Source organism: Pundamilia nyererei, unplaced genomic scaffold (genome assembly GCF_000239375.1).
Source record: "Pundamilia nyererei isolate P.nyererei 1_Seehausen unplaced genomic scaffold, PunNye1.0 scaffold00055, whole genome shotgun sequence".
In the NCBI taxonomy this organism is placed as follows: domain Eukaryota; kingdom Metazoa; phylum Chordata; class Actinopteri; order Cichliformes; family Cichlidae; genus Pundamilia; species Pundamilia nyererei.
The window spans coordinates 1,536,684-1,556,822 of record NW_005187456.1 but is presented as its reverse complement, the minus strand read 5'-3'; the positions used below and the strand labels follow the sequence as shown (position 1 = coordinate 1,556,822).

At 42.9% G+C, this 20,139-nt stretch overlaps 1 protein-coding gene across 10 annotated transcripts in view; it reads right to left on the bottom strand.

The window, feature by feature from the left end:
- Window positions 1-477: 477 nt before the first annotated feature.
- The window catches only part of lmo7a (LIM domain 7a), a 48,312-nt gene continuing 28,650 nt past the window's right edge, over window positions 478-20,139 (bottom strand). For 3 of the 10 annotated variants that reach the window (XM_013911047.1, XM_013911055.1, XM_013911054.1), the window contains 23 exons: window positions 17,378-17,401; window positions 16,602-16,716; window positions 15,621-15,760; window positions 14,474-15,155; window positions 13,807-14,058; window positions 13,387-13,501; window positions 11,985-12,146; window positions 11,006-11,190; window positions 10,827-10,890; window positions 9,506-9,562; window positions 9,201-9,242; window positions 8,400-8,428; window positions 7,796-7,900; window positions 6,049-6,135; window positions 5,268-5,593; window positions 4,994-5,050; window positions 3,363-3,418; window positions 3,039-3,197; window positions 2,434-2,617; window positions 1,931-2,266; window positions 1,160-1,268; window positions 650-752; window positions 478-560 (listed from right to left, as the gene is read on the bottom strand). In XM_013911047.1, coding sequence (XP_013766501.1) covers window positions 538-560; window positions 650-752; window positions 1,160-1,268; window positions 1,931-2,266; window positions 2,434-2,617; window positions 3,039-3,197; window positions 3,363-3,418; window positions 4,994-5,050; window positions 5,268-5,593; window positions 6,049-6,135; window positions 7,796-7,900; window positions 8,400-8,428; window positions 9,201-9,242; window positions 9,506-9,562; window positions 10,827-10,890; window positions 11,006-11,190; window positions 11,985-12,146; window positions 13,387-13,501; window positions 13,807-14,058; window positions 14,474-15,155; window positions 15,621-15,760; window positions 16,602-16,716; window positions 17,378-17,401 — 3,412 coding nt within the window. In that variant the 3' untranslated portion in view covers window positions 478-537. Of the gene's footprint in view, window positions 561-649; window positions 753-1,159; window positions 1,269-1,930; window positions 2,267-2,433; window positions 2,618-3,038; window positions 3,198-3,362; window positions 3,419-4,993; window positions 5,051-5,267; window positions 5,594-6,048; window positions 6,136-7,795; window positions 7,901-8,399; window positions 8,429-9,200; window positions 9,243-9,505; window positions 9,563-10,826; window positions 10,938-11,005; window positions 11,191-11,984; window positions 12,147-13,386; window positions 13,502-13,806; window positions 14,059-14,473; window positions 15,156-15,620; window positions 15,761-16,601; window positions 16,747-17,377; window positions 17,402-18,688; window positions 19,463-19,948; window positions 20,096-20,139 lie in introns of all 10 variants that reach the window. The other 7 variants (XM_013911056.1, XM_013911053.1, XM_013911050.1 and 4 more) reach the window with 7 other exon arrangements.

Sequence of the window (20,139 nt, the reverse complement as noted above, 5' to 3'; positions counted from 1 at the left end):
ATGACATTTTGCAGTATTTTAGTAATCTTAATTACAAATAAAAAGGCACATAGACATGATACCAATACCTTGGCTGACACAGATTTTTATAACACAATAGTTGGTGGGAAAAGAAGCGTGAAAATGAGGAGGATGATCCTGCAGGATTTTCTCTCAGTATCTAAGCAAAGTTTAGAAACAAAAAGGACTTTCATCTGGAATCTGGTAGACAGTTAATAGCTTGACTAGTTTTGCGGCTAAAACGTTTAAAAACTCCGGCGCATGCAGAACCCTTACACTCTGTACAATTGTGCTGCTTAATAGGATATAAACACAAAAGCTGATAACTACTTTGCAAGCGTCCCTCCCTTAATCACACACTGTAAAAACAAATATGATTCTCATCAAGGTATCGCCTGGGGTTTTAACAGAATCATAAACAGCGATACGTCCCAACCAAGTGTCCCGGTTAATTGCAATGGCTTCAATGTTCACTTTAAAATTCAAGGGTTGTTGTCGGAAGTAGTCTCTTCATCAATCTGCTGGAGTACAGTCACGTCACATAGATGTTGGTTGACCAGCTAAAAGAAGAGGGGAAAAAAGCGACCGATTATGGGAGGAAGGCGAGAACAACACCACCCACTGATGATCAGCTCGAGAAAGTACTCACTTTTGACTCGCATGTAGCAGGAGTTACAGTAGAGCTGCTTGTTTCGTATTCTGACTTCAGCCCCGGCTTCTGATCCTCCAAGGTCAGACTTACAGTCGATGCACTGAGGAAGTTTGGGAAGGAGAAGAATTGAGGAATGAATCAGTAAACGTGACCAAAGGAGGAGTGATGAGGACAGACAAATCTAGACCGTGATTCTGTGTATTAAAGGAGAAGGATGAGAATCAAGAGATGAAGGCTGACACAGTGGATTAACTTTCAGATAAAGGTCACCGCAGCTCCCAGAAGAAACAACAACAACTAGATTAGACTGCTGATAAAAAAAAAAGCAAAGGGAATAGTTGATCTTGCAGGATTTAGTTTCTTTTTCTCAATAAAGGGATCAGGGGATTGACATTCACCAGGATTCACCAGGTTAGTAAAACAAACTAAAGAGCCTGAGGCGATCAAGTTAGTTTTTGAGGATCGGCGGCCGATGTGCTCCGCGGCTGACCGGAGTCCAGCTCTCACCTTAAAGCAACCCAAATGATAACAGAGCCCAAGGGACTCGATGATCATGGCTGCTCCCTTTCCCAGCGGGGTTTCACAGAACGTACAGATTTTCTTTCCACTCACTGACCTGAATTACAGAACGCACAGCTGTCATTTCAGAGCCAAGCACACATACATGACACATGTATGAATGCACACATATATGCACATACACACATACAAAACACACGCCAACACTGGTTCAAACCAGGGTTAGACAGACGGACACTTTGGCAAGCTGGCAAATGTTAACCTGTTGAAACAGCACTGCTGAAATGACAAAGGCTCATTAAAACAGTGTCATTTAGTGTCACACGCAAAATACTGTTTATGGCAACAAAAATGACACGAGGGAAACACTTGTGAATTTTCATAAAGGTTGGGAAACTCGGGTGTTAGGAAGTGAACAAGCTTCTTTAAGATAACCTTCAGGCAACCTTTGGACTTTCTTTGTCTCCCAGGTGTTTGGACATGATCACTGACAAACTTTCGTGTGATCCACAAAAACATGGCTAAACTTAAACTAGCATCTGCTGTATTCCACACATAAGTTAAAGTGAATTATGCTACTGTGTGATCTATAAAAAAGCACATCAAAAGAAACATTACATCATAAAAGGAGTGAAAAAGAGAAATACCCTTTGCCACCACTTTTGCACGGCTGAGTAGCAACGCCTTAAATACCGCAACCCAGATGTACCAGTGAGTTGTTAGAGGCGGCATTAAGCAAAGCTTCATTTCTGGTTTTACCTGCTGTGCTGCTGAGGAGCGTCTGCCTCAGCCGTGGGTTCTGGAGAGTTGATGGGTGAAGGAGAAGAGGGTGAAGGTGAAGGGGAAGGCGACTGCCTGGACCAAGGGACCAAATGGGATCCTGCCCCACTTCGGAGTGAGCCCATGGAATAGGAAGAAGGCAGAGTGGAAGTGGAACCATACCGCTGAGCCCGCGGCCCCCCACCATAAAAGGATGTGCTGCCAGAAAGGGCAGAGTGAGGCCGAAAGTAGTTTTGGGCAAAAGAACCGCTTCGGGGTTTCGATGACGAACGCCAGGAGTTGTATGAGGTGTCCAAGTTGTCAAGAGAATCGCCTCTGCAAAGCCAACCCAAGCCACACCCCATGTTAGCCAGTTAGAAAAAGCAGTCGAACCTTCTGACTGACAACTTAACTTTTACACCCAACTAAAAAAAACAGGACATTAGTAACAGAAAAGAGCCAACCGCCACCATCGCACCAAAGTTAATGAGGTATTACTGTACCTGCGCATAGGTGGCAGGTCCCTCTCCTTGTTGGTGGAAGTGTCGGGAGAACGCTGGCGGATCCAGCTGTTGTCCGTCAGCAAAGACGTCTTCTTTTTCATCTCATTGAGGATCTGCTGCCGCTCCAGCTCAGCCTGAGATGCAGGCTGCTGGTCCTTCTTCTCAGCGGCTCCGCTTGAGGTCACTGCCAGGTGGGAGGACAGACAGATGAAACATTATGGATGGGAAAAAAAAAATCATAACTGGTGATCGGCGGAGGAACAAAATTAATAGTCGTGGGGCAGACAGAATTAGATGAGGATGATATAAGTATCTGTTTTCCACAGTCTGGCTTGATGAGACAAGATATGACTAAATTATGGATGAAAAAGTCATTGATCTGAAAGAAAACATGCTGTAATCAATAAGTTAAATTGCTTTTGCTGCATGTCATTTTCTGGCCACGTGGCTGATTGGTTCGTCATTTGTCTGGTCAGCTGCAAATCAAACATCTGTAGGTTTAGAGTTAGAGTTAACGAAATGTCTCGATTGACTGATCGGCTGATCGTAACGGGAGTTTCACATTAAAATGACGAGAAACGGCGCTTTAGGGGGCTAAAATCCACCTCTCTCCGGCTCTCTGTATCTCATGGCATGGAGGATGTTCCTGCGCTCCAGCTCCAGCTCAGATGCAGCCTTCTGACTTTGGTAAACTCTGTCATGTGCCTTCTTCAGCTGCTCTTCCAGCAGCCGCTGAGCCATGCCCCCCGGGGGTACATGCACACCTACAGCAGGGTACAACCCACACAGGTATACATCTGTGCAACAAAATGTGTACGTGGAGTCATTTAAAACACCCTCTCCCACCTCCACAACCACCACAATACACACACACACACACACACACACACACACACACACACACACCCTAATGAATAAAGAAGGCTGACCTTTTCTCTGAGGTCTGTCCTCTTCGTCGAGCTGAGGGGATGATTTGGATTTTGTCCTGTCGAACAAAATTTAAAACATACATGAACAACACTACTTTTCAGTTCTAGCAGATGTTTCACTTTTGTGTACAAGTGTGAGGGAATTCATGTCTTTTTGTATGGATCATAGTTATATGTCAGATGGTATAATATAGAAGGCGATAAGTGTCACAGCATGTCAGCTGGTAATGTAGCATTCATGTTAAAACTTTGTGTATTTTTCCTTTTTCCCGCCGACCCCTGCACTCTCTGCCTCCCCTCTACCTTGTATCCCCTTTGACCTTCTTTCCCGCTTCCCACAAATCCTATAATAATAAATACAGTATAAATAATTAAATGGTTCCATTTGTGTGGGCGTTCAGGAATGCAGGATTGCAGTTCTCGCTTTATGAGAAGCAGAACAGACACATTGCAAATGATTTAACAAATGAGTTCACAGATTACAGATTATATAGATTCTTTCTTTAGTTGCTAGATGTTTGATTTTGTTGCATGCACTGCTTGACTTCAAATCCCCCACGAGGTCAAATCTGTGCTTGTTTTTATTCCTGGTCCTTAATGCCTAGTTTATTCCATCCTTGGTAAGAATCCTGGTGGATTTACATTTGTTCTTAGGATCACTATCCTGTTTGAATGTCCCCACTCAGGTTCAGCTTCAGTTTTAGGGACATATGCCCTCACATTATCTTCAACCACTCTAATATGACTGTGGCTACACAACTCTGCCTTTGATTTGTCTCTGCAGTGCAACATTTAGCTGTTCACTGGGAAACTGTGAATTTTGTACCAATTTCCTTTCTGTTTTTTCCTCTCATATCTCTGATACAAGTTTAATACGAGCACCAGTTGTAGATTTTTTTTTTGAAATTTTTTAACTGTTTGGTTAATTTGAAGATAAACTCTCAAAGGCACCCATTTTCTTTTTTAAAGTAAAGGCCTCAGAAGGATCACACAACACTAGCCACTAAAAGTCTGTCAATCATTTAAAAGGACTGAACCTCTTCTAATTTTATGGATTTAATTTTGTTATAAATGTAGCGGTTTGATTACTTTCTCCATATTATCTTTCCGTACTGTTTCGGAAAGGACAAAATGTTTGCTGGTCTAACAATGTAAAAATCTAGAGCTGAAAATGATTTGGGGCTAATCACCCAATAATGACAACTGTAAATACTGTAAATCTACTTTGTAAAGGTTTCTAATCAAACTATATTGTTTTTGTAAGAAGAAGCATTTGTTTTGTGCATATAAAACTGCATAAATATGTACATACTTTATTGTATGTTTATTCTATTTGTATATTTATAGGCATGTTTCATTATAATTTAGTATAGCTTATACCAAATTATAATGGGGGGTTACGCTCATGAGTTCCACAGACTGTTGTTAAATCCAATCCAATATAATCTGTCTTAATTAATTATGTGTGTATGCATCTCATGCATGCTAAATAAGGATAGTCAACTAAGTATTCAACACATCAAACTGCAGTTATTGTAGAGCAATGATGTCAAAAGCATGTTGCAGAGAAAGCATGGTTAACAGGTTATAAACAGGGAGAGGTCCAGCTGCTCTCGCTCTCTCGTACTAACCTGTCTGCATAGGTGAGTGAAGGCTGGGCATAAGGAAAGCCGTGGGAGCTAGTGGCCCTTTGGTGAAAGGCATTGTGTGCAGAGAGGTGGGATGATGAGTACCACACAAAGGAGGGATAAAGCACATGCAAACACATTAGTTGCACATGTTAATGCACAGACAGTAAAGCTGGTTAAATGTGTTATTATCAGCATGATGGTGAGTCAAGGAATACAAAAGACATGTGAGTTTGAGTATTCAGGGCAGCACAGGATTAGGAGTGGCTCTACTGACCACTGCTGCTGCTGCTCAAAGGCTCTCTCCTTCTCTCTGCGCTGCAGCTCTTCTGCCTCCAGCAACCTCCTCTCGTCCTCCCTTCTCTTCCTTTCCTCCTGCTCCTGCCTTTCCTTCCTCATCCTCTGCTCCTGGAGACGCAGCAGTTCTCGCTCCTCCTCTTCCCTCTTCCTCTTCTCCTCTGCCTGCCTTTGGCGCTCCTGCTCCTCCTTCCTCTTTCGCTCTTCTTCTTCCCACAGTAGAGATGTGGGCTGGTTGACGGGAGATAGTGGTGAGTGTGGGCCGGTGCTGCTGTTGCTGTGGTTGTTCACCTCCAGGCTCCCAAGCTACCAGAGACATGAGACGAAAAGGGACGAGAAGAGGAAGCTTTTTGAGCACCAAGTAATTTAATCTTAATTAGCATCCAGGAGGAACTGCGACAACGATGGAGAAACTCCTCACATCCCCCGAGGTGGCGAGGCTTTAGAAATTATATTGTAGAGGGGAGTTTTTGTTGCAAACCTATTAGTTGGAAAGATTTCAGCCACTGCAGTAAATATATGTACTGTGTGAGCATTCACATGACTAGACACTGCTCTGCTCTCCCTTTCCATTTCTAAAGGGTCACATACAAGAGAGCGTGCCCACATACTCCATGCATAATTATAGCAATTTTAGATCAAAGCTCTTTGGATACATTTAGATAAATTAGTGCCATGAGTCACAACTTACTGCCACCATTAAATACTCTCCAGCTGATTTATCAGCTCATAATTAACACAAAACAAAACACTTTTGTTACCTGTTTGGGGACCGTGCTTGTAGAAATTGCCTGCTGAGCCTTGAGCCACTCTTCCTGCAGCTTTTCCTGATCACGCTTATATTTCTCCTAAAAAAAAAAAAAAAAAAAAAAAAGTGAGGTCAAAGGTCATCTCATTTAATCCAGTCAGACATACAAAGCTCTTTCTAAAACAACACATGAAACTTCTATTCATAATAGATTCCATATGTAATTTTAAAACAGAATAATTAGGTATTGTGGCTGTTATATTGTTCAGATGATTTCTCAGCTCACTTACGTGTTATCTAACTATTCTACACATTCTAGGGAAACCTGCCCAGAGCAGGAAGTCCTGCTGGAAGATCATGAAATCAGGCTGCTTAACCAACAGGGAACAAGCCTGCCAGCATTAAAAATCCTTCCCGGCTGCAACAGCATTCTGCATAACCACCTTTGATCTCCATCCAGAAATAGGCCCCCAGAAAAATGTTTTGACATGATTCTCCTACACTAAAGTTGGATACTCGGCGCACACTTAGAAGCTCGAGTGCTGTCTCCTTCTGTTCTGAGCCTGTTAAGAGCAGATGTAATTGAGGATTTCCTAGCATGTCAGTAACTTCTAATTGTCAGATGGGGCGTTTAAAGACAGGCAGTTCACTTTAAATGGGTCAAGATTTGGCTTCATTCTGGTTTGTTTTTTTAAATTAAGGTTTCTTCCCCCCCCCCCACTAACCCTCAAGGGGTTTAACTTATGGAAGCCAGTTTTAAACATCTGGGGACAGTTTTGTACCTTCATGTAATGATGCAGGTGTTTATTGGCTTACTTTTTGATTTTTTTTTTTTTTTTACCTTTTTGATGCCACTCCATTTCTTAGTCTGAATAAATATTTAAAACATATAAAAGGTACATATCAGTGCCTGTGAGGTCCTGAAATTAGCCCTTAGTCATTAGGGGGTGCATTTGTGTAGACTGTAAGAAAAAACACTTTCACTGCAGTGCTGTTTCTCACAGTGCAAGATAAGAATGATATGAAATCATCATCTTCTTTCAGTTGCTCCCTTTAGAGTTTGCTACAGCAGCTCATGCTCCTCCATCCTCCTCTGTCACACCAACCTGCATGTCCTCCTTCATTGCATCCATAAAACTTCTGTGTCCTTCCTCTTCTTTTTTTCCCTTTCCTGCCTAGCAGCTCTATATTCAACATCTTTTGCCCAATATATCCACTATCCCTCCTCTGCACATGTCCAAATCATCTCAGCCTTGCCGCTCTAATTTTGTCACCAAACCGCTCAGCCTCAGCTGTCCCTCTCACTTCTAATCCTGTCCCTCCTGGTCACTTTCAATGAGAATCTTATCATCAACTCCTCCTCCACCTCCTGCTGCACCTCATGCAGTAATCCATGCTTTACTGCTCTGTGTGAGGGAAATTTTCTTATTCGTTTCTCTTTTACACCTTTGGACGCCTACTAGGAGTAACCCTGCTTTCTCTTTTACGAAATTAGTGATTTCTTTGATATGTCAGGCTGGCTTCCAGACCAAAATGACTGGCTGTGAATCAGAAGTTAATGACAGTGATTTCTGCCTGTACATACTAGTCTTTTTTGATACATACTGAGGTGCAAAAACTCATCAATAAGGGTAAAGGGGAGGTTTTCAAATGTCATCTTTATGGGGGATCTAGACTGTTGTAGCCTGAAGAAATAAACTGACAGTGTTGTGTGCTTGAACTCAACATTACTAAATGTACAAGAGTACACCTTCACATACCTGTAGGAGGCGCTCTTGTTCCTTCTGCCACTTCTCTTGTCTTTTCCGCTCCTCTTCTGGGTCAAAAGACCAGCGACTGGAGGGAGTGATTACGGGAACCGGTATCTGGAGGCAAAAAAGGAAACCACACATAGCAAATTTACCTCGCAGTTGTACAAAACTATCGCTGAACTTTGTTGCTTTGAAGTCCGCCTGCTTGTGCCATATAGATGTGATGATACTTAAATAATAATCTCTTAAACACCCAGTACTTATCTGCTCTTGTTTCACAACATTTCTACATGCTCCTGAAGGTGAGATGAAACTGCAAATATGCACTTGCACTGCACCGTCTGTACTTTATTTATTGTATTTTCTTATCTGGTTTCAAAGCTACACTAAAAAAGGTTCCTTATAATCACTGTTGAGTCACTAAAATGCTAAAAGACTGAAAAAGATGTGTGAACCTGGCTCTAAAGTGAACTACAAATGCAGTCAATGTGAGAGGCTTAACAGCGGCTCTGGGCTTTGTAATTACTGCAGTATCTGCTTTCAAAGATGTTGTCATACTAGAAGAGCAAACATAAGAGACAAAAACCGGCCTTTATGCACTGACACTACTCACATCTGGCACTGCGGGCTCTGATCCTCCTCCTAGAACAAGAAAGACAATCATTCAGTCGATATCTCCAGGCAGGCACAGGCAGAGCAGTGAAACATAATGTAAAAATACACAAGCGAGCCCTCAAGACATGTAACACAACAGCGCCAAGTTGACGGGCTTATTTAAGTTTCAACTTGATCTTTTAGTCAGGTAGCAGTCAATCAATGCAAATGACAATTGATGTTTTCAGAAAAAGCCCCCCAGCAGCAACGGTCAACATTCACCCACTAAGGCTTATTGATTCTCTCAATTCAAGCTCACCCACTTGTTAACATTTGGATTGGATGCAAGCCCAATAGTTCTGAATGGGAAAACCAATAAACTGATTGTGATGACAAAAAAGATCAAACCAGAAAAAAGAAACACAAAGAAACCAGCAGCATGCACACAAGCAGAGAGGGGTCTGTCTCAAAGGCCAACAGATGCTTCGAAATATGCATGCCAAGAGTGCTTTTAAACTTGCAGCAAAGTGAAAAGTGTAACCATGTGTTAAGCCTGGACACCATCCCAAAATACCACAAAGCACAGCAGGATTCAAAGGTTTGTGTTTGTGGTTGGTGTGCTGGAACCGTGTCTGAAATGCTGTCAAACTTAAGGGGAAATGCGTCATGTCACAGATTATTTTTATTTTATCTGCAGGAGGTCTTTGAGTAGAACCTCCTTAAAAATAACATCAATCTTTCTGGGTTTGAGCAGCATGTCAGGGTCCCGGGCTGTACCAAGTGAATGTGAGGAGGTCAATGCACACACAGCCCTGTTTACCACAGAGGTAGACCAGCGCACTGACACTGGACCCTGAGCCACCTGAAGGAGGGAGGGGGCACAGCATAAAGGTTAAGCTCTGGCACCAGACGAGAGAACATGAGACAACAGAGCCATCGAAAAATCAAAGTCACGAGGCTGCCATTGATACGAAAACATGCAAAAAGTCCTCGAATAATCTGAGGAATTCAGAGAGACAAAAGCATAGAGAATCCAGCCACCAGGTTACACAGAAAGCATAATAAATACGAAGAACTGTCCTACATCTCTTCGCTCAGCCTTCCTTGTTTTTTTGTTTTTTTTACCTTGTTCAAAAAACTCTGACCTCCGCTTTAGGTTTTTCAAAGATATGGGTTCTGACTCTACATGAGAGATGGAAAACAGAATGCAACAAAAACATTAGAAATAAGTTAAACCTGACCTAACAGCACATACTGATCATGTCATTCTGATAAAGTCAATTACAACCAAAAAAGTTGGGACACTATGTAAAATGTAAATAAAGACAGAATGCATTCATAATGGAAAACATATCAAAATGTTTAAACTAAGAAAATTGACACTTTTAAAAAAGGCTCATTTTGAGTATGATGGAAGCAACACATCTTAAAAAGTCAGGACATGGCCATATAAATATTTGGGAACTGAGGAGACAGGTTGTTGGACTTCTGTAGCTGCTCAACAGTTCTGGGTCTTTTTGTTGTTGTGTTTTTCATTTTCGTGATGCTCCAAATGTCTTCAGTGGTGAAAGGTCTGAACTGCAGGCCAGCTGAGGGCCGGACTCTTCTACTATAAAACCACACTGTTGTAATAGCTGCAAATATGTGGGTTAGCATCTTTTTTGTAGAAATATGCAAGGCTTTCCCTGAAAAATCCATTGTCTGACTCTTAAGCTGTTGTTCTAAAACCTGGATATACTTTTTGGCAGATGTACAAGCTACCAGTTCCATAAGCAATAATCCACTCCCACACCATCAGAACTGAGCGCTGATACCAAGCCACGTGGTCCTTCTTCTCTTTAAACTCAACGACACAGCATCCATGTTTTCCAACAGGAATTTCAAAGTTCGATTTGCCTGACCAGGGGAAAGTTTTCCACTTTGCATCAGTCCATTTTAAACAAACTTACATGAAATCGTTCCACAATTTGTAGACAGTTTTTCATCTTTACTGCCGAGAAGCTCTGCCTCTCTAAGATCCTCTTTCCATACCCCGTCAGGTCACTAATCTGTTGCTGTAAAATTGGGTTAGCTTAAAAATTTTCCTCAAGTTGTTTCTTTTGTACCACTTACATTTCCCCCTCCAAACTTCTGAGATGTGTTGTTATCATCAAATTTAAGATCTACTATCTTTTTTCTTAAAATGGGACATTTTCTCAGTTAAAACATTTGATATGCTTCCTGTGTTGTACTGTGAATAAAATACGGTTTTATGAGACTAGCAACTCATTCCAGTGTGTTTTTTCACATTTTACACAGCATGTCAACTCTTTTGGAGCTGTACAAACTAACGTGAAAAACAAGACAAAGTCAAACCAGCAACTCCTACTGATGTATTTTTGTATTCAGTCCAGAAATAATCAAGATCAATTTCATAACCTTTCTGACTGTGCGCTCTGCTCTTTACCTTTTTTCCTCATGGTCACCGGCTCCTCTCGGAAACCTCCATTAACTCCGTTTGAAGCCACTTCCTGCAGGGAGACATCGTGGGGTGCACACTCATTAAAAAGCCACCAGGCTGGGGAACAATACAGAAATAAAGGCTAATCAAGTCTGAGTCAGTCAAGGTGATTCTGAGTCACTTACGCTAACGGGATGAGCCGGGGTCTCTTTGAACGTCAGCGTTTCTGCTGGAGTGTTTGAAGTGAAATCCAGGCTGGAGCTGATTGTGCTTTTTTCTTGGGAACCTACAAGCATTGGATGATCCGTACTGGTCAGATTGATGGTCTTATGGCTTTTAAATGGCAGGGAAGGTTGAACTCTGTCCCAGTCTGCGCGCAGACAATGTAACAGCATAAAAATATGATGTGTTTGCACATAAACCATGTGTTTTGTGCAGGTCTTTTTGGTTTTTTTCTTGTTGACAGGCTTCTATATATGTGAACATATACAACGTCTGCATAAAGAAAGCTATAAAGCAAGGGGATAAGCGCGCTGTTATGTTGTTATTATAGAGTGCAGCAGGGGGAGACAGAGTAACCCCCTTCCCCAGCCATGCAGCCCATTAAAGCCCCCATTAACCCAAACACCGTTTCTAATAGGCTCACAACCACTGGACACCAGTAATTAACTAATATTGTGAGTTAGTTAAAGTTAGCAATACTGTGTGAACTAATGTGACACTGATAGTCCAAAATAAAGTAAACCTGTAACAGTAACACTGAAAACACCACACACTTATAGGCCTGTAGATCTGAGCTGGGTTAGTTCTCTAGAAGGAAAAACACTGGGGTGGAATAGCGAGCAGAAAGAAGAAATAACTACATAAGGGGGGAAGAGGGAAGCAATTAAACAAAAAAAATCCCACAGAAATCAAAACAATAACAGTCTTTCTTCACCAGATGAGCAAAGATAACTCACAAGTCCTTCATCATTTAGCCTGTCATGAGCTCATTTATGGATGAATTCACAACAGGCTACAGACCAATTTAGAGTGTCAAAACTGTTTAGCAACCCAAGCAGCATAAGCAGTGCTCCCAGTCCAGGAATGCAGCCCTCAAAAACTTTTCACTTTCCTTCTCTGGCTGTCACGCAAGCAAAAACAGGCAGGGTTCAGACTACTCACTGTTCTGCCCATGACGCCTTATATCCATGACCAGACTGCCCTCCTGCAGAGCCTCATCCATGTGGGACTTCCACTCTGTGTAGCTCATGTCTGCCACCTTGTGCCCGTTCACCGTCAGCACCTTGTCTCCAGTCTGAAGCTGGCACATCTCAGCCGGGCTGCCTACAGTGTGCACAGGTCAGAGTCATAAGCTGAAATTTTACTTGATTCCACACTTGTTTTGACCATCATAATTCCCACTTGTGTTTCTTATATAAAACTGGGAATGCAATGTCACTAAAACTGACTTTTGGAAGACAAGATTTCATCCCACCTGTTTTATCCCCCTACAAAAAAAGCTCACAGTTAAACAATTTAATGTTATATGAGCAATATTCTTCCCAGTTAACATGTAACATGTAAATGTAGGTACACACTATCTATTTTGTCTGACAGATAAAAGCTACAGAGTCATACTTACTCTTCACTCCATATAAAACATGCCTGTATTTTCAGTAGAAGTCCTGGAGACACATTCCAGCTTCATGAAGATCATAATGTCTTAGTTTGTTTTAGTTAAAAGTGTTTTATGGAGTGTTTGAACTGCATTTTTTTAATAAACGTCTTACTTTATCTACGCTTTTTACTTTATGTCCTTTCTCTTTTTTATTTCATGTCCTTGCTCTGCATCAAAACAGTGGATGTGGTCATTGCCATGGAAACCATAAACCTTTTCTTTGATTACTTTTTGTATTATCTGTTCTTTTGATCATCAATGGGTTGATTGCTGATTTTGTATTTGTTTCTTAAAAACTTTACCATAGGACTGGAGAGAAAAATGCGTCAGCATGCTAACACTGACACATTTACAAGTGTAAGCGGTAATAAGAATAAAATGAAAGATCAAGCGCTACGCCATACAGAGTCTGCAGATACAGTGAAATAAGCTGTAAGCAGGTATGACAAGGCTACATTCGTGTATTGCTTTGGGCTGTTTGTATTACTTTACTAATTTATTTGGCATGCTGTGATGTGCAGGTGGGGAATCTCAGTAGAAGGAGAGGCTCAGACCCAGCAGATCTGACCCAGATAGAAGCTGCCCTACATACAGTGAGTCAGGCATCGCCACTGCAATGGACTCAAAAACCTGCTGACAACTAACCGACCGAGGCTGACAGATAACTGTAACAGAGCGGAGCGCTGGTTGTCAATATTACCACTGTACTGTATCTGTGAACAGATCAGTCAGTTCTAGTGAGAGTGAGAAACTTGCATTGTGTGTCTGATCTATTTTCTTCGGGGCCTATTTACTGCGAATGCTGTCAGTTTGGATGACTTTCACACATTATGTTGGATGGTGGAAAAAAAACATATTACTTATGTAATACAAATCCTTAAAAAAAGTATTCCTGTGAAGTGCTACCTGGCTGGATAGATGTGACACAAGCTCCTGTCGAGTCCCAGGCTGCCTGGAAACCGAAATCTCTGCTGCTGTTGGGCTTCTGGTTCAGGCTGATCCGCATCTCACAGTAGTTCTCCTAGAAACCAGACGACACAGGTGAGTAGAGGTGAACTTTAAGAGTACAAATGTGGGCTGACTTCCATTTGCTCTGGAGATGCTTGTCAGGGTTGGCCTGCTTTGGCAGGGAAGCCTTTCATTAGTCATTTATGGCTGTTGAATGCATTAAGTTTTACTGACTACTTACCACAAAGCTAAAGATACACTAATAATGCTGAAAATTAAAATAATTCACTAAAAGAAACGTGTTCAGTTTTTTTCATTGTAACCAACAGAAAACAAAAAAAGCTTTACTGCTTTGTCAGCAGGAGGAGATTCGAGTACCTGGCTGGTTTCTTTGGCTGGAGCAGGAGGTTCACTCTTGACCTGTGGAGGTACAGGTGTGACGCTCTGAGCAGAGTTGACGCTATTCCCTGTAGTCGCCTCTTCCTCCTCCTCTTCACTGCTGTGTGCTGAGCTAGACTGAGCTTCGTCCTCAGAGGTCATGAACTGATGGTACCGACTCGGCACTGATGACTTCTTAGAAACATCGACGTTGCCATTGACGCGCTTGTGTGAGTCGTCTGTCTGTGCGGGCTGCATGTAGAGTGGCAAAGAACACAGCCGTTAAGGCTCAATTACAACAAAGTGTAAAATGAACTTTAACAGCAAAGGGCTGCTGATTAGAAAATGATAGAATTTACTCTAAAAAAGCTGGTAATTATGTTACCAGATATTTTTTAAAACATGTGTTAAACAGTTTCCTGACGAGTAACTAGTAATGAATGTGGAATAGTCTGAAAATAGCAGCTCTGGTAGTGGAGTTAGCATAATAAAACCACCAGCTTCATCCATTATTCACACTGTAATCAGATATGACTCCTGGGCAATACTGATGTAGTGAAAACAAATTACCTGCCAAACATTTCTTACTTCCAAACAAACACATCCTTCCCTCTTGATGTTCTTGTGCTGTGCTGGTAGTTTACTTGTAAAACTATCTAGTACTCACGATAAAGCCTCGGGGAAGAGATGTGATGCGTGAGGACTGGCTCCCAAAGGGCCTTGGTGTGACAACTGAAGTTAGACGTGCGCTATCCGATCTCTGGTAGGTCTTGGGCAGGGAGGAAGAAACCCGAGACACCGCGGGAGGCTTGGGTTCCATTGAGCTGGGCTGTGCTTGTGTGTGCAAAGGACCAGAAGAGGGGGGCTTCACCTCAGTCTGTGTGCCAGACAATGCGGGGCTTGGCTCAGGCACCTTTGGTAGGGAGCTAGAAGAGGAGACAACAGTTGGGGCCTCCTGCTTCTTGGCTGTGCTGGCGCGCTCTGAGTCTGTACTCCTCTGCAAAGGTACAGCTTCTGGAGACGGGGAGCGGTTGAATGAGCTGTAGTTGTTCGGAGTGATGGTGTTCGTGATGGAGCTGCTTAGTGCGGGACTGTCCACGACTTCAAGTGAAGTGGGAGGGGAAGCAGCCCTGCCGGTAGCTGGGGAAGCGATGGGAGGTTCTTTGTCATTCACAAAGGGCTTGGGGGGTTCATAGGAAAATTGGGAAGTGTCAATTGTGTAGCTTCGGCTAGGAAGAGCTCGGGTACGTGGGGCAATGACGGGTTTTTCAAATACGTTGTCGTCGTCGTCGTCTAAAAAAGAGAGAGATCCAAGACGGCTGCCAACGCTGCTCTTTCTTTTACCTTCTCTGTGGAGCGAACAGACGAAGAGAAGGTGGGAGGACATGAGAGGCAAATAGGTACAAATTGGACTAGATGAATAAAGTTAACGATGAATGTGGGGGCATGGAGTGTTAACGAGGACAGCAGAAAGCGGAGCACGGGCAGAAATAAGAGGGCAAGAAGGATGTGCACTTAAATAAAATGACCGGCACGTTCTAAGCCATGATTGAATAACATTTTCACAGTGAATCAGTGCACAATTACGGTCTCCTCATTCACTCTTGCCCAAATAATCACATAGTCTCTCTTAATTACAGACACTTTTTCATGTGGTTACCTTAGCAAATGGTTCCCCTCTGATGGTGAAAGGGTATAAAAGAGGAATAAATGTAGTGAGTGTTCCTTTTTGAGGAAAACCAGAATCACCAGAAATTAAAAGTAGAAAAACAACTACAGCAGTAAGTCTGTTGGACCTGTGTGTTTTTCCTCACCTCTCCTCTTGCATCTCCTTGAAGGTCTTAGACCTTTTCTCACCGCCGTAAGTAATCTGCTCTATCTTCTCCCTTTCCTCCTTCTTCTTTACTATATCAGAGTTGACACTGCGACGTCGGCTCTTCCAGTCGCTCAGGGCCTGCAGTGCAAAGAAGAAGCCCTCATCACCTTATGCAACATATCTCAAAAAGTCAATTTATAAGTACTGCAGATAAAGCAGACTGATTGTGTGCGCAGAGCTAAGTGTACAACTGAGGACAGTGAAGTTGAGAAGGAGGGAGAAAAAGATGTGAAAAAAGAGAAAGGGCTCCATTTGAAGGTGTTCTATTTGTGTGCTTTAGGCTCCTCCCGGCTCACTTCCCCTGTGTATTGGGGGCTGTGTGACCCAAATGCTGCTTTAAGACTCCATTATTTTGCTATGACACCACACTAGCCCAGTCCTGTAGTGTATATGTGTATAACTTTTTATTACTATTAACTTTTTATTGCTCAGAATGAACATGCACAATGGATCAGCAGTGTTTAAATTTACTGCAGCACTGCCATTTGGAGCTTACTTTCCATTTTCACTGTAACTTGAGAGTTAATTTCAGAGTTAATCGACTAAGTCTTCCTTACATCATTCCTTCATTTCACATTATTTCTACTTTTTTCGTGCATGTAGTGATTCTTGCGACAATTTTTAATGATGCAGGTCCATAGCCAGAGGGCAGTGCTGCTCTAGTTAACATCTGAACACCTACAATTTCAATCCAAACTGTTCTTTTTTTCACCCTGCAGCTATCCAACACACCAAAGCACCTGCTCCCCTGTTCGCCTAGTAGCACACATGGATCTCACAGATCTGTGTGACTCATCTTTCGCCTCATCTGCGCTGCAACCAAACTTCTTTCTGCCCAAGCAGGCATGTCTTGAATCATATAGCAAGAAGAGTGGGCAGCTGACAGATATCCTCAAATATCAGCGCACATTGTACTCACATCCTGCCACTTATCCTCGCTCTGTTTAACCTTCTCACGATACTTCTGCAGCTCTTCGTAGCGAACCTGCCGGATGACCGCGGGGTCGACGTGCACATCACTTGTTGATTTACTCCTGCGGGGGGAAAAAAGCAGATCAAGCAGACTTTTTTTTTTTCAAAGATCAAAAGGCATCAGAAGTTTAGCTGACAGGTGGAAATCCACTCCAGATATGCATGCACAGTCCTGTGTATTTCCATCCTGTTAAATAAGCTGTAAATACAAACATATAACGAAGACACTGCAGTTCCACTGGGTACCTGCCATTAATATTTTTGGTATCTGCAGTAACTTGTTAGTATTCAAACCCAGCACACCAGCTGACCGCCAAACCTTGAGGGTGATATAAGCTCAGGTTAGTAACAGTCTTTCCCATCATGCAAAAGTCTTTAAAGCCCCACCTTATGGAGAAATAACTTAAATAACTTCACCTACCTGTAAAGTTTTACATACAGTGTGTCATAACTCTCACTGGGACACACTGCAGTTTAGGCATGGACCCACTACTATTATATGTAAGCTGTGTCAAAAGAGCTTTGTGGAGCAAAGCCCACCTCCCCTCACCTCACCCTGAACTTGGCTCTGAGCCGTGAAACAGTCAATGTTGTGTGTCAGCGTTTAGCAGCTAGAGAGTGAGAACAGCAGCACAAAAAGCAGGAGGCAGCAGCATGCGACCATAAGAGGGCAGAGCAAATGCAAACGTGCCACTTTTTTTTGTTTTGTTTTTAGAAACTCACCCGTCTGTACCCTCTTGGCGCTCTCTAGGAAACCAGAAAAAAAGCCACAGACAACAAAGTCACATTTCTACCGACTGCAGTTTGACAGTGAGTCAGTGAGCGCTTTGGTCAAGAGCTTGAGACCAATTAGAAGCTATTACACACCAGCTCGTTCACAGCTAAGAGGGCTTCAAATGTATAGAGGGCCAGCTAGGACATGACTCTGCTTGTTTTTGTTGTTAATATCAAGAGGATTAGAGTTACACTAGGCTGAGGAAGCGTGTAGACGTGTACCTTTCCCTAAACAAGGCTGCTTTCTGCAGACCCCAAATCCATCCATCCAAATGGGCTTAATTCAGGTTAAACGGTTGCTGTGTGTGTGCTTTTGTGTGTCCGCTCATGTGCAAACAGTACAGTGAAGATTTGTGTTCAAGTTACTATGGGCATGAGTCACATCGTCTTTCAGAGCTGTGAGGAATTTCTATAGTGCTTCTTGTTGGCGCAACAGACACGACTATATTTAATTTGTTGGACTGGTGCAGTTAGAGTGTTGGGGATGTTATGTTTGGATACTTCTCAGCATTCAACCTTTCCGCCCTTTCTGCTGCTCTCTGAGTTTCACGGACCTGTATAAAGTTCCTTGTGCTGAGTAAAAGCAACACTATGCTCAGGTCAGGTTGGACTTTAAATTCCCATATTGCACTTTTCTACTCTGCTTGAGCACTCGCGGGTTTAAAAAAAGAATCAGCGCAGTTACTCACAAGTTGCTTTTTCCTTTTATTAAGCATGAATGTTTTAATTCCCATATGTAGGTAATCTGTCAGATAAGAAAAGATGAAAGGCAGATTTCTTTTCAGGGCTGTTTCGCAAATGATACACCAAATCATTATGGTTTTTAAAAAAATCAATGCATCACAACTCAAAATACACAATCTTGGTTGGTTTATTGTGCAGGTAATGTCTCAGTCTTTACACGCCATGAGTTTGAGAAGTAAAATTGACCACATCAAGCACTCAACTCTGAGGGAACAACAAACATTTAGAACAAGTTCTAAGCTGCTGTTGTGGTTAATTTCACCACATTTTCTTCACTCTTACTTTGAAATACCCATGTCTGATCAAGAAACAAGCATTTAACTGTGTAAAACTCGCCTCGCTGACTGTGAAGGACTTTAAATCAAATCTCAGCCAGAACAGAACAATTCAGTATCAAACAAAAATTACTGAAAGTCTGAAATGGCACAGAAACAACAAGACAAACATGCAGGAAAAAAGTCTACAGCCACTCTTACGTCAATCTTTTTTTTCCTTTACAGCTTCAGAGCAGCTAGCCTTTCCACCAAAAGCCTTTTCTTATGTCTTAACTGACTAGCTTCCCTGATTGCCTGCCACTTCTGCAGGTCCTCTTTGCTACAGGAAGAAGGCACTGAAGGGGTTTTCTGACTGGCTGATGAAGCGGAGCTCTGGCTCTGATCAGAACAGATTCTGAACTTTCGAATGAGCATGTCATCCGTTTCAGGACGGGCCTCCTTATCAACTTCATTCAGGTTCGGTATTGCTGCTTTATGAGTCAGGGGACATGGGGGGCAGAGGAGTCTGGACTTGAGGTCAGGAGGCAGTGCCCAAGGCTCTGGGATGGGCATCGGGGCATAGTTGTCAGGTGCTCCCGAGAGTGGTCGCTGTTGCTGTGCCTGCTGGGTTTTCTCCCTACGAAACACCACATCGTCCTGCTCAATGTCTGGGAAGTCAGTTTCCTCGGCGCCTCCACGAACGGGTTTCTGGGTGACAATGTTGAGCTGCGGCTCAGAGGTGCAGCGGCGATGTCTGCAAGTCAGCAGAGTCTTCAGTTTAGCCAAGTTTGTGTTGGACTGGAAGGCAAGGGTTCGCCTGGCAAACATGTCATCATTCTCCAAGTCCGGACAAATACTTTCATAATCAATGGGGTCCGGGGGCTCCCGGGGGTCTTGGCGCCCCAGGAGCATCCACTTCTCCCCTTTCACCAGTCTGGGACCTGAGGTGGGGTCCACAGGGGCAAACACCAGTGGGGGGGTCTCTAAGAGAGGGGACTTGGGAAGCTGTGGAGGAGTGTGTGGTTGAACATGAGGACTGCAGAGTAGGCAGAAGGAGAGAAAAGGACAGAGAGGTGGTGAGTGCATGCGTGTGAACCGGATCAAAGAGCAAGAAAAGGAGGAAAAGATACAACAAGCAGCCACAGTGGTGACATTTGATTCAAACAGAAGTTGATCAAATGTGGATTTTACAGTCACACTGTTAGGAAATCAAACTGCAATGCTGCTTTCTACAAAAAAAAAAAAGGAAAAAAGGAAAGGAAAAAGTCTAGGCTTGAATAGGCTGTAATATAAATAGATTAATATTGACACAGCCTATTTCCACTAAGGTCAAAGGAAGCAAACTACATTATAAAGCATGTTAGGGCTGCTCCCGTCGCCTGAGGATACATTTTATCATTAGTATTATTTTCCAGGAGCTCGTCAGAAACAGAGCCCCAACAGGAGTCAGTTATATTTTCTTCTAAAAATCTGGATGCTTTAAAATATTCCAGCATCATCACAATCATGCAGCTGTATCGACCTTTTCCCCACAACAAGGGTGGTGTGAGCTGAAGCCTCGTGTGTGCGGGTATGAGAGGGAGATGGGCCAGAGGGAGAGGGGGCGGAGGAGAGCCAGGGGCTGATGTCACAGTCTGAGTCATCTGACGAAGAGCCTGACTTCTTATGGCTACAGCCGACGAAAGAAGAAAGGACAGAGGAAGACAAAAGGTG